We start from the raw sequence: 12866 nt of genomic DNA on the forward strand, positions 1-12866 counted from the left end.
GGCCACAATACACATCTTAAAGAATCACATGACCAAGGGAAGCCCTGATAGATAACTGATGATGGTGGTGATTTAAAAGTCTTCAGCCAAGTAGGATGTTACTTGCAGGAGGGCACAGGTGATTTAGAGCTTGTATTCTAAACTGATCACTTAGGCATATTGATTATGGGGACTTCAGAAAGAGGCAATAGCTTCTTTAAAAAATTGGTTTGTACTTTACCAAGGAGTATACTGGAGTGAAAATAGACTGATCCAGAGCCTTAGACTGGGCTGTGGTATGAAAGCCAGATATAAACATGGCTGGCATATATGTCAAAGAGAAGCCTAGAAGGTCAGAATCAAAATATTTAACCACTAGTACATTAACCTTTTGGAGTTCACTGTGTCTGTTGATACTTGTGCTAAATTAGATTGTGTGCTCACCTTTCCCAGTCTTGAGCCTCTTTCACTATCATTGGGTCAAGAGGAGGAGACAGCTTGCACTGTTGGAAAGGAAAAGATTTAGCATCCTGAGTCTCCACTTCTTACATTCATTCTTGGTAGTTGGTTTTCCTGCTGGCTTGGGTGGGGGTGATAGCTGATGCCAAAACAGGGGTGGTGGCAAGTGTGCATACCAAAACAGGATGTGTGTGAAGAACTCTTTATGACCGCTAGTTTGGATCCTTGCTTGTGCCAGAATATGCAGTCCGTTCTCCGCACTCCACCACCCAGATTCTTTCTTTGATTCGCATAAACTTAGTTTTGGTGTTCATTGTCATGGTCAGTCTCTGGAACTGTTGACAGAACTCTTTGGTTGATGGTCTTTGTTAAAGGATTTTTATAGGCTTTTTAGTGTGTCAGCTAAAAACAGAAAGACAAAAAATGGAAGTCAAGCCCAGCCCAGTTAGCTCTCACCATTTGACTCCATACACCTGCTGTTTCTTTCAGAATGGTGATAAAGAATAAAAAAGTTATATCAGTAACAGCCCTTAAGTTTAACATAGCTCCTAGCAGATGGCAAAGCGTTTTTACTTTAATGCTAATAATTACCCATTGCAGCAGTTAGTATCATTGCCATTTTGCAGATGAGACTACTTAGCTTCAGAGGGATCATGGGACTTGCTGTAGGTTACACGGCCACTGAAAAATAGGCAGACCCAATCCAGGTTTTCTGGCTACAAACTCTGTAGTAATTCCTGAAAATCACAGTTTATAATGGTTCTTGTCCAGATGGGAATTTTTGACGATAGGCTGCTATGCTTTCGCCCAAATTTCAACTTTTAGAAATCTTTGAAAATTGAAGACGCTGGGTGTGGTAGCTCACGTTTGTAATCCCGGCACTTTGGGAGGTTGAGGTGGGTGTATCACTTGAGGTCAGGAGTTTGAGATTAGCCTGTCCAGCATGGTGAAACCCTGTCTGCACTGAAAAATTAAAAAATTAGCCAGCCGTGGTGGCAGGTGCCTGTAATCCCAGCTACTTGGAAGGCCAAGGCAGGAGAATCGCTTGAACCTGGGAGATGGAGGCTGCAGTGAGCAAAGATTATACCACTGCACTCCAGCCTGGGGGACAGAGCGACATGCCATCTCAAAAACAAACAAACAAACAAATAAATAAATAATACAACTATTTTTAAAAAAGAAAATTGAAAACAGCATCAAAGCAGGACCCATAGTCAGTGAGATCAGGTAGTAGAAGTGAGAGAGTAACCCTGTCATTTGTAAGTCTTTCAGTACAAGTGCTTTCAGGTTGCTGTTATATGTCTACTAGTTGTGAAATTTGAAGGCCATGGGCATCTTTCTACTTTTGTCATAATAACCCTTGGGTATGGCTGTGGACGGTAGGCAGCCAGGGTCGGTGAAGGATCCCAAGATGGCTGGGCGAAAACTTGCTCTAAAAACCATTGACTGGATAGCTTTTTGGGAGATCATACCCCCAAACCAAAAGGCCATTGCTAATTCCCTGAAATCCTGCAATGAGATCCTCACCTCTAGGTTGGCTGCTTTACCTGAGAATCCACCATCTATTGACTGGGCTTACTACAAGGCCAATGTGGCCAAGGCAGGCTTGGTGGATGACTTTGAAAAGAAGTTTAATGCCCTGAAGGTTCCTATGCCAGAGGATCGATACACTGCCCTGGTGGATGCTGAAGAAAAAGAAGATGCGAAGGCTTGTGCTGAGTGGGTGTCTCTCTCAAAGGCCAGGGTTGTAGAGTATGAGAAACAGATGGAGAAGTATAAGAACTTAATTCCATTTGAACAGATGACCATTGAGGACTTGAACGAAGCTTTCCCAGAAACCAAATTGGACAAGCAAAAGTATCCCTATTGGCCTCACCAACCAATTGAGAATTTATAAAATTGAGTCCAGGAGGAGGCTCTGGCCCTTATATTACACATTCTGGACATTAAAAATAAAAGTAATTATACAGTTAAAAAAAAAATAATAACCCTTGGGTATGTCAGAGGTTCTTGATTTCTTTTGTGCCATGTATTCTTCATAGTCTTCCACGTCCTCTGACAGTTGTCTAAGCAAGCACCTAAAAGTCACACAGTTTCAGGGAGCTATAGCTGCTCTAAAGTGGGTACCGTGTGCCGCAGGTAAAAGAGATTCTGATCTACCGGGATATGGAATCCTAAGAAAAATTCTATCTAGTGCTAGTGTCAACCCTTACACACCAGTCACATAGCCAATCTCTTCTGTCACTCAGTGTGTGAGGGACCCTCTCCATTCCCTGCACTGCCAGTGAACCTCTGTGCTCCTCACCTTTTGGATGCTAAGACCCAGGACTGCATTTTTGTAGATGCCTTCCATTGAGTGATTACCACGCCCGGATAAAAACGTCAGAGGGTGGAATCCATCCCATCTGAATTAGGCCCTAGCCAGGGTGTGAGGAAAATGGCAAAAAGCCCAGATTCTCTGACTCCCAGAAAAATAATACATTGCAGTGATCCTGAAAGGAGTCCAGGAAATTCAGACTCTTTACCCACACAACCAACAGAGTTGACATTTTGAATCAAGCTATTGAAAATACTCAGTAAGTCCTCTTTTACCATGTGTAATTTTAAATCAGCACCTGGTGTTAGAGAATAAGCAAATAAAATCCTTACTTTCTCACCTCTTCTTGGCCTTGGTTAAATTAGGGAAGCAGTGTTTTTCAAATTTAGTGGCTATAACATTACCCAGAGAACTTACTAAAGATTATAATTCTTGCCAGGTACAGTGGCTCACGCCTGTAATCCTAGCACTTTAGGAGGCTGAGGCGGGCAGATCACCTGAGGTCTAGAGTTTGAGATCAGCCTGGCCAACATGGAGAAACCCGATCACTACTAAAAATTAGCTGGGGCCGGGTGGGTGTGTGCGGTGGATCACACGAGATCAAGAGATCAAGACGATCCTGGTCAACATGGTGAAACCCCATCTCTACTAAAGATACAAAAATTAGCCAGGCATGGTGGTGCACGCCTGTAATCCCACTGCTAGGGAGGCTGAGGCAGGAGAATCACTTGAACCCAGAAGGCGGAGGTTGCAACAAGCCGAGATCATGCCACTGTACTCCAGCCTGGGCAACAGAGCAAGGCTCTGTCTCAAAATTAAAAAAAGCTCTCTTAGCGCCATCTTGGCTCCTGTGGACGCCTGCTGGGAACAGGACTTTTAAAAGGAACTGTCTGGAAGGCTGTGGTCCAAGGCTATTTTTGCTGGCTGTAAGCGGGGTCTCCGGAACCAAAAGGAGCACACAGCTCTCCTTAAAATTGAAGGTGTTTATGCCCGACATAAAACAGAATTCTATTTGGGCAAGAGATGTGCTTATGTATACAAAGCAAAGAACAATACAGTGACTCCTGGTGACAAACCAAACAAAACTAGAGTGATCTGGGGAAAGGTAACTCGGGCCCACGGAAACAGTGACATGGTTTGTGCCAAATTCCGAAGCAACCTTCCTGCTAAGTCTGTTGGACACAGAATCCGAGTGATGCTGTACCCCTCAAGGATTTAAACTAATGAAAAGTCAATAAGGAAATGTGGATTTGTGCTCTTGTTTGGGGAAAAAAAAAAAGGCACATGCCTGTAATCCCAGCTACTCAGGAGGCTGAGGCAGGAGAATCACTTGAACCCGGGAGGCAGAGGTTGCGGTGGGCCAAGATCGTGCCATTGCACGCCATCCTGGGCAACAAGAGCAAAACTTTGTGTCAAAAAGAAAAAATGGTAACCCTTAAGGCCTAGGAATTTGCATGTCAAGAGATTCTTGCACACCACAGACATTTTCATGCAAATCGTTCTTGAACTACACTTGGAGAAACACTGGGCCATGGACTGCTGATCCCCTTTTATTTTTAGTATAGTATAGAATATTTTTACTTTCTTCTTCCTAAGAGTTCTGAAGTGGAGGATTGCCCTGTCCACATGATTCAGTAGTTAATGCAAATCTGAGACAGATGAGGCTACTGCATATAAGATGACTGGGTACAGAAAAACTCTGAGCATTCATCTCCAATGCTGGGAAAAGCCTGGCTCTCCGGCTTCTCTTGTAGCTTTATACCATGTCGCCGGTCAGGTTTGGCAAGTCAGTTAACTGCCTAAAGCTGCATGACAAACTCTAATGCTCGGGCCAAAGGATGTGGCAAAAGACTCAGTTAACTTTGGATGGAGTTTGGTTATACAGATACTCCCTTTTCTTCTGTGCTGAAGGGTAAAGGAATAGGAGAATTTGTGCCCCTTTGACACATTTTCTGAGGTTAAATCTGAAGCCTTCCCTGCTGTCCCATTGCCAATATTAGAGGAAATGACAAGGCAGCATTTATTTCCAAAGGAATAGCTAGGAAAAGATGGCCAAATGTAAAAAACTAGATTAAAATCACTGTTGTTTGTTACTTGGTAACCCATCACACATTTTGTTTCATCTTTGTGGTTTTTTTTTTGTTTTTTGAGACAGGTTTAGCTCTGTTGCCCTGGCTAGAATGCAGTGGTATGATCTTGGCTCACAGCAGCCTTTGCTTTCTGGGCTCAAGTGATCCTCCCACCTCAACCTCCTAAGTAGCTGGGATCACAGGGGTGTCCCACCACACCCAGCTAATTTTTTTTTTTTTGAGACAGTGTCTTACTCTGTTGCCCAGGCTGGAGTGCAGTGGTGTGATCTTGGCTTTTTGCAACCTCCTGGGTCCAAGTGATTCCCCTACCTCAGCCTCCCTAGCAGCTGGGATTATAGATATGCACCACCATGCCTGGCTAATTTTTGTATCTTTAGTAGAGTTGGGGTTTCACCATGTTGACCAGGATCGTCTTGATCTCTTGACTTCATGGTCTACCTGCCTCAGCCTCCCAAAGTGCTGGGATTACAGGCGTGAGCCACTGCACCCACCCAGCCCCAGCTAATTTTTTTTGTAGAGATGAGGGTCTCGCTATATTGCCTAGGCTGGTCTTGCACTCCTGGGCTCAAGCAGTATTTCCTCCTCGGCCTCCCAAAGTATTGGGTTTATAGCCGGACGTGGCGGCTCACGCCTGTAATCCCAGCACTTTGGGAGGCTCAGTCTGGTGGACCATTTGAGACCAGCCTAACCCAAATAAAGAAACCCTGTCTCTACTAAAAATACAAAACTAGCCAGGCGTGGTGACTGCATGCATGTAATCCCAGCTATTCGGGAGGCTGAGGCAGGTGAATGGCCAGGAGGCAGAGGTTATGGTGAGCTGAGATTGCACCATTACACTCCAGCCGTGGCAACAAGAATGAAACTCTGTCTCCAAAAAAAGAAAAAAAAAGAAGTATTGGGTTTACAACCACAGTACACCTGGCATATCACGCACTTTGCTGGGGAGAATAGGTACTTGATCATGGAAGTGTCTTTTCTATACTCCTTTCCCCTCTGTTGCCTCTTGCTGAAATGTGTGCAAATAGATTTGGAACCAGAAGAACCAGAGTCTAGTCTTCAGGCTGTAGTTGATTAGGATGTGATCTCAGGCAAGTCATTTCCCAACTGTAAAATGTGGAAAATAGTAAGTACTAAGAAGCACAAGTGAGGTAATTTCTAACACATCTTGGAGGTTATCGGGGGAAAAACAAAGAGACCATTTTCAGCAAATCTGTTTATTTATGATACCCTCAGAAGCCTGTTTGTCAGCATCAAGGTTCACAGGTACCATTCTACTTTATTTCTTCTCATTAAAGTTCACAGTTTTACAGGATCCTGTGTGGCTTTGTTTCCACCCACTCTTCTTGTTTCCTGCCACCCTGGCCTCCTTGATGCCACACAGGCAGGATCCCACTGAGAGCCTTTGCATTTGCTGTTCTCTGCTTGGAGGGCTCCCCCGCCAGAGGACTACAGAGTGCACTCCCTCTTTTTACATCTCTGCTCAGTTACTTTATTTATTTATTTTTAATTCTTGGAGACAAAGTCTCACTTTGTTACTTAGGCTGAAGCGGAGTGGCTCAATCTTAGCTCATCACAGCCTCAACCTCCCAGTATCAAGCAATCCTCCCACCTCAGCCCCCCAAATAGCTCGGACTACAGGTGCTTGCCACCATGCCTGTCTAATTTTCGTATTTTTCATAGAGACAGTTTCACCAGATTGCCCAGGCTGGTCTTGAACTCCTGAGCTCAAGTGATCTCCCTGCCTTGGCCTCCCAAAGTGCTAGGATTACAGGCATGAGCTGCCACACCCAGCCAAATGTCACCTCAGAGTCTTTCCCTGACCCCTCCATGTAAAATGACCTCACCCCGTCACTCTCTGTCAGTCATACCCTGCTTTATATTTCTTCATAGCATACACCACCTCCTACTGTGTATTTGTTTTATGCATATGTTTCTTCAGTTGAGTGTAAGCTCCACGAAAACGTTAATAACCCAACACCAAAACAGGGTCCAACACATATAGGCTCACAGATATTTATTGGAAGAGTGAATGAGTAAGGAACCGTTAGCACATCTGTAAGTAACCTCTTAGGGGACGCATACCTCTGACTCCACTTTCTCACTTCTTGTTCACTCCTTAATCTGTTGCAGTAAGTGTCTACTTCCACCATCCCACTGGCATAGCTCTGACACCACTGGCCATGTCGTAAGCATAAGTGATCCTCTGGAAACTTTATAAGCCTTATTTTGCCTGACTTTTCCACTTTTAGCATCTCTGTCTTTCTGTCTACAGGCTTTTTCTTGAAGCTTACTCTGCCTCACCTCTTCCTGCCTCTGTGACCCTCCTCAGATTCCTGTGCTGGATTCTCCTCCATGCCTATCCTTGAGTTCTGGGGTTCTCAAAGACTGAGCACAATCTCTCCCCCACTGCCCTAAGCTTATTCGTCTGGATCACCTGTCTGGGAGTGTTAATGTCACAACCATTTACCCAGTCACTCCATTTTGTTTAAGTGGCCTCTTGATCATTACTAGAGTGATCATAAAAATGCAGTCCTTGCTATTTTACAATTTTATTTGAAGAATTAATTTTGTAAAAATGAGTTCAGACAAGGATCATCAATAGATGGTGATACCATTACGTAGTTAGTTGTGGGGAGACAGGATTTTCACATGGCTTCAAAATGTTACCACATAGATATGTATTAATTACAAAGGCAGAAATATCTGGTGTCACCTTTCAAGCTATTGGCACCATCAGTGGTTATACAGCCTGATAACATGTGCCCCTTGATGTTAAGAAGTACATATACCTGTGTATTTTTGCCAAAATGTTTAACCTAAATCTAATCATGAGGAGGCAAATTTAGAATATAGAACATTGTGTAAGACAGGCAGCTTAGATACTTAAGGCAATATTTTGAAAATGAAAACAGCAGGGATACTGTTCTGGATTGTGACTAAATTGACAGCAACCAAATGCTGTGCATGATTATTAATTAAATTTTGCATTAGGGGAAAAATCTAAACAGTTTTGAAAGACATATTGGGGAAGATTGAGGAAATTCAAATATGGACGTTGGTTATTGCATTGTTAATTTTGTCAAGTGTGATAAAAGTATCTTAGTTATGGCTGGGCGTGGTGGCTCACTCCTGTAATCCCAGCACTTTGGGAGGCTGAGGCGGGCAGATCACCTGAGGTTGGGAGTTCAAGACTCAGTCTGACCAACATAGAGAAACCCCATCTCTACTAAAAATACAAAATTAGCCCGGCATGGTGGCACATGCCTGTAATCCCAGCTACTAGGGAGGCTGAGGTAGGAGAATCGCTTGAACTCGGGAGACAGAGGTTACAATGAGCAGAGATCGCGCCATTGCACTCCAGCCTGGGCAACAAGAATGAAACTCTGTCTCAAAAAAAAAAAAGTATCTTAGTTATGTAAGAGAAATCCTTATTTTAAGGAAATGCACACTGAAGAATTTAAGGGTGAAATGTCATAACTGATATCTGGAGCTTTCAAGTGATTCCATAAATGAAATAAATATGGTGCATGAAAAAGAGAACAACTATGGTTAAAAGATAACTGGTTAATCTAGGTCAGAGTTATAAAGCTGTTCATTATTTGTTCTTTCAGTGTTTCTGTAGGTTTGAAAAATGCAAAATTAAAAGGTGGGAAGGAAGTTGCGAGAGTGTGTATTTTAGGGGTAATGAATATATGGCAGTTACCTGGTGTATTCCTGCTCATTTTATTTTATTTATTTGAGACAGGCTCTTTCTCTGTTGCCTAGGCAGGAATGCAGTGGTGTGATCACAACTCACTGTAGCCTGGACCTCCCTGACTCAGGCATTTCTCCTACCTTAGCCTCCCAAATAGCTAGGATTACAGGTGCCTGCCACCATACCTGGCTAATTTTTTAATATTTTTGTAGAGCGGGTGTTGCCCCATTGCCCAGGCTGTTGCCATCCTCCTGGCTTCAAGTGATCCACCTGCCTTGGCTTTCCAGAGTGCTGGGGTTACAGGTGTGAGCCACTGCTCTGGGCCTTCATCTTTTTTTAAACATGAAACATCAAGTCAGAAACAACTCCCCCACCCCCATCCATGCAGTTCTGATTATATCCTTTCCTTGCCATGTATCCCTCCCCTGACTAATGTGGTGGCTACACTTCTATCTCAGGATACAATCCCTAATAGCACTTGAAAAATATTGTGCCACTTCCTTCTGGGCTTCATGGTTTTCTGATGAGAAATACACTGTCATTCAAATGGTTTATCTCTGGCTGCTTTTAAGTTTCTTTTAGTTTTCAAAAGTTTAATTATGACGTATGTTACTATAATTTTTTTTCCAGTTTATCTTATTTGGGATTTAACTTGGATTGTTGAATCTGTAGACTTATGTATCTTGCCAAATTTGGAAAGTTTTCAGCAGTTATTTAAGAACTATTTCAGCCCCGCCCTCTTTTTCCTCCTCTTTCAGCACTTCTGTGACACAATGTTAGATTTTTTTTGTTAAACTCTTATGGGTTCCTGAGGCTCTTTTCTTTTATTTCCCTTCCCCAGTCTCTTTTCTTTCTGTTGCTCAGTAATCGGGTAATTTCTATTGTTCTGTATTCTAGTTCACTTAGTCTTTCCTTTATCCACTTTATTCTTCTTTATATTTTTTAGTTCATTTTTCTTTTTTATTGTCCTCAGTTGTTGTTCATATATTTTTCAGTTCTAAAATTTCATTTGTTGTTCTATGTATCTTAGTTTCTTTGCAGGGATTTCTAATTTGTATTTATTTATGAGACAGGGTCTCTGTTGCCCAGGCTGGAGTGCAGTAGCCTGAGCTTGACCTTTTGGGCTGAAGTGATCCTTTCACTCTGAGTAGCTGGGACTGCAGGCACATGCCACCACACCCAGCTAATTTCTTAATTTTTTGTAGAGATGGGATTTAACCATGTTGTCCAGGCTGGTCTCAAACTCCTGGACTCAAGTGTTCTGCCTGCTTCAGCCTCCCAAAGTGCTCAGATTATAGGCATAAGCCGCTGCACTTGGTCTGCTGAGATTTTTTATTTCTTTGCTGAGGTTTTCTGTATTTTCACTTGTTTCAAGAATATTCATAATTTTTTTTTTGAGGCAGAGTCTCACTCTGTAACTCAGGCTGGAGTGCAGTGGCATGATCTCAGCTCACTGCAACCTCTACCTCCTGGGTTCAAGTGATTCTCTTTCTTCAACCTCCCAAGTAGCTGGGATTACAGGCACCTGCCACCACACCTAATTTTTGTATTTTTTTTAGAAACAGGGTTTTACCATGTTGTCCAGACTTGTCTCGAACTCCTGGTGTCAAGTGATTCACCTGCCTTGGCCTCCCAGAGTGCAGGGATTACAGCTGTGAGCTACCATGCTCAGCCTCAAGAATATTCATAATTATTAATTGAAGAATTTTAAAAAAAAATTATGGCTGCTTTACAATCTTTGTCAGATGATTCTAGCATCTGTCATCTTGGTATTAGCATCTCTTGATTTTTCTCTTTTTTAATGTAAGCTATTTCCGGTTCTTGGTGTACTGAGTGATTTTTTAATTTAAACCTGGACATCTTTGTAGTATGTTATGATTCTCTGCATTTTCTTTCCTGTTGCAGCTGACCTTTTGGACACTGGTTCAGTAGGGAAGGTGGGGATGGTGCCATCTCGTTAGGACCAGGTGGAGATAGAAGTTTAGCTTCCCATTTGGCAGCCATTGACATTTGAGTTGGTAGTAGGAGAGGGACTTCTCATTGGGGTGAGAGTTCTAGCTCCCATTATAGTCTTCACCATGGTGTGCATGCCCTCATTACCACTGGGCAGTGGTGATAGTCATGGCTCTCCACCAGCCCTCCTCTGACATCATCCAGCAGGGAGGGGGAGAGGTGCCCTATCAATGCCAGGTGGGGAGGGGTGTTTGTTACTGGCTGGTAGGAATGAAAGTAGCTTCCTACTTGACCCTCTCTGACTCCACCCCAGCAAGGGTATTGGGGCATCTCATTATACCCTTGCAAGGATGGAAGTCTAGATTCCTAATTTGGCCGTTATGGGGAGGTGGGAATGAGACCACCATTTTTTTTTCTGTGGTATTTGGAGTAGAATGAGTATCTGAAAGTTTCCTGTCATGCTGGGCTGTCCTTTCCTAATCATTCCTTTGGCTAGAGAGGATATGAGGATATGTTTTGTTGGGGCTTTTTTTTTTTTTTTATCTGTACCCATTGGCATTTTGGGGTTGCCATCACCTTCAGCTTATATGAAGCAGAAAAAAAAAAAGTGGTGGGAAACTTACCACCATGTCTTTTTTTTGGGGTCCCAAGATCCCTAGCCAGTTCTCTCCACCGTTCACAATCTACTTTTGATTGCTTTATATAGAATGTTAAGAGTTTTAACTACTTAGTGTCAAAAATACAGAAAAATATGTCTCTACCCCATCTTCCCTGAAGCAGAAGTCCCTACAGTAGTACATTAAAGTTTTGTGGGCTTTTTTCTTTTTTGTTTTTTTTGAGATGGAGTCTTGCTCTGCCGCCTAGGCTAGAGTGTAGTGGCGTGATCTCGGCTCACTGCAACTTCCACCTTCTGGATTCAAGCCATTCTCCTGCCTCAGCCTCCCGAGTAACTGGAATTACAGTTGTGCACCACCACATCTGTCTTAATTTTTGTGTTTTTAGTGAAGGCAGGGTTTGCCATGTTGGCCAGGCTGGTTTCAAACTCCTGACCTCAAGTGATCCCCGCCCCACCCCACTCCCAAACAGTCTCCCAAAGTGCTGGGATTACAGATGTGAGCCATCGTGCCCAGCCTATTAAAGTTCTTAATGGACTGGGCTTAGCCTGTTCTTCCAGCCGCAACCTTCTCACATGAACTCCTTGGTTCAACCATATCAAACTGCTTGTAGTTCTTTGAATTTGCTTTGTTCTTTTATACCTTCATGCTTTTGCTCTAGCTCTTCCTCAGCCTCAGCTATCTCTCCACTCTTCCTTATCTATATTTGGTGTTTCCATTCAATTCATTTACACACTCTTCACTCAGGTCAAATTTTGCCTCTTTTGTCCTTTATGGCACCTTAAATTACCACTACTATTTTATTTCCATCTTAGATTGTAATTGTCTCTTTTCCCCAGTAGACCATGAACTCTCTTTGAGGGCTGGGACACCATCTGTGTATTCTTATCCTCAGTGACTACTTAAAGGTTGTGCTTACTTAAAGGTTGCTTATTGGATACATGGAAGGGATGGGTGGATGAGTGGGCAGGCGGATGGAGGGAGGGATAGATGGATGGATATATTTCTAGTATCCTACCTGGTTTGTTAGATGGTTCATTCCCATATACACATGTAGCCCCCATTGATGTTCTGTGTATATGCTCCCTGCATCCACAGTGGAAAAAGAAACCCCGCAGGCTTGCATGAAAGAAGGGCTACTTGGACTGTGGCACTCCAGTGACCTCTGTTAAGTGTATTTTATGTTCATAGCCTTTGAGTTCCTCTGGATACAGAATTGTTGGTGAGCTTCTGGCATATGATCTTATCAGAGATGGGAACCATTGTTTTTATTACGATAACACCTAATAAAGCAACATTCAGACCTAGACACTCAGTATATATTCCTTCATGTTAGTGATGAGGAAATGAGGTTTGATAATGAATTGCTGTCATTCCTTGCTCAGAGGCATTTCTAGAACTGCTTGTGAATACTAGAAGACTCATTTACCTACTTAGTTAAGTAAATCTGGAGCTGGGGAGGGAAAAGTGTTGGCTTGATGACCTAAATTGCCGAGGTAGGTTGGTTTTTAAGAGTCTTCATACTTACTCTTTAGTGCCAGATTAAATCAAGACCAGTCTGGCCCTGGGGCCCCTGCACTGTCATCACACATCCGTGTCACGCACTGAGCTCCCCCTTTGCTGGTATATTGGATGCCTCTGTGTGTGTGTGTGTGTGTGTGTGTGTGTGTGTGTGTGTGTGTGTGTGTGTGTTTCCCCACCCCCACCCCCCAGACGGAGTCTTGCTCTGTTGCCCAGGCTGGAGTGCAGTGGCACCATCT

At 43.2% G+C, this 12866-nt stretch overlaps 3 protein-coding genes across 8 annotated transcripts in view; all 3 read left to right on the forward strand.

Moving 5' to 3' along the window:
• MRTFA (myocardin related transcription factor A) overlaps nucleotides 1–12866 on the forward strand; it is a 216728-nt gene that overhangs the window by 172057 nt on the left and 31805 nt on the right. The window lies entirely within an intron of this gene.
• On the forward strand, nucleotides 1790–2410 carry LOC108315392 (ATP synthase subunit d, mitochondrial-like). Its single transcript, XM_037744365.1, has one exon. The coding sequence runs from the start codon at nucleotides 1805–1807 to the stop codon at nucleotides 2333–2335; it is 531 nt and encodes a 176-aa protein (XP_037600293.1). The 5' UTR covers nucleotides 1790–1804; the 3' UTR covers nucleotides 2336–2410.
• LOC108315227 (60S ribosomal protein L35a-like) lies at nucleotides 2436–4017 on the forward strand. Its single transcript, XM_037744281.1, has 2 exons — nucleotides 2436–2444; nucleotides 3639–4017. Exons 1-2 carry the CDS (start codon nucleotides 2436–2438, stop codon nucleotides 3972–3974), a joined length of 345 nt encoding a protein of 114 aa, XP_037600209.1. The 3' UTR covers nucleotides 3975–4017.

The sequence above is a fragment of the Cebus imitator genome, unplaced genomic scaffold, assembly GCF_001604975.1.
Source record: "Cebus imitator isolate Cc_AM_T3 unplaced genomic scaffold, Cebus_imitator-1.0 Scaffold170, whole genome shotgun sequence".
In the NCBI taxonomy this organism is placed as follows: domain Eukaryota; kingdom Metazoa; phylum Chordata; class Mammalia; order Primates; family Cebidae; genus Cebus; species Cebus imitator.

Coding starts and splice junctions, on each gene's coding strand:
- LOC108315392 (XM_037744365.1), top strand. CDS start 1,805: ATGGCTGTGGACGGTAGGCAGCCAGGGTCGGTGAAGGATCCCAAGATG.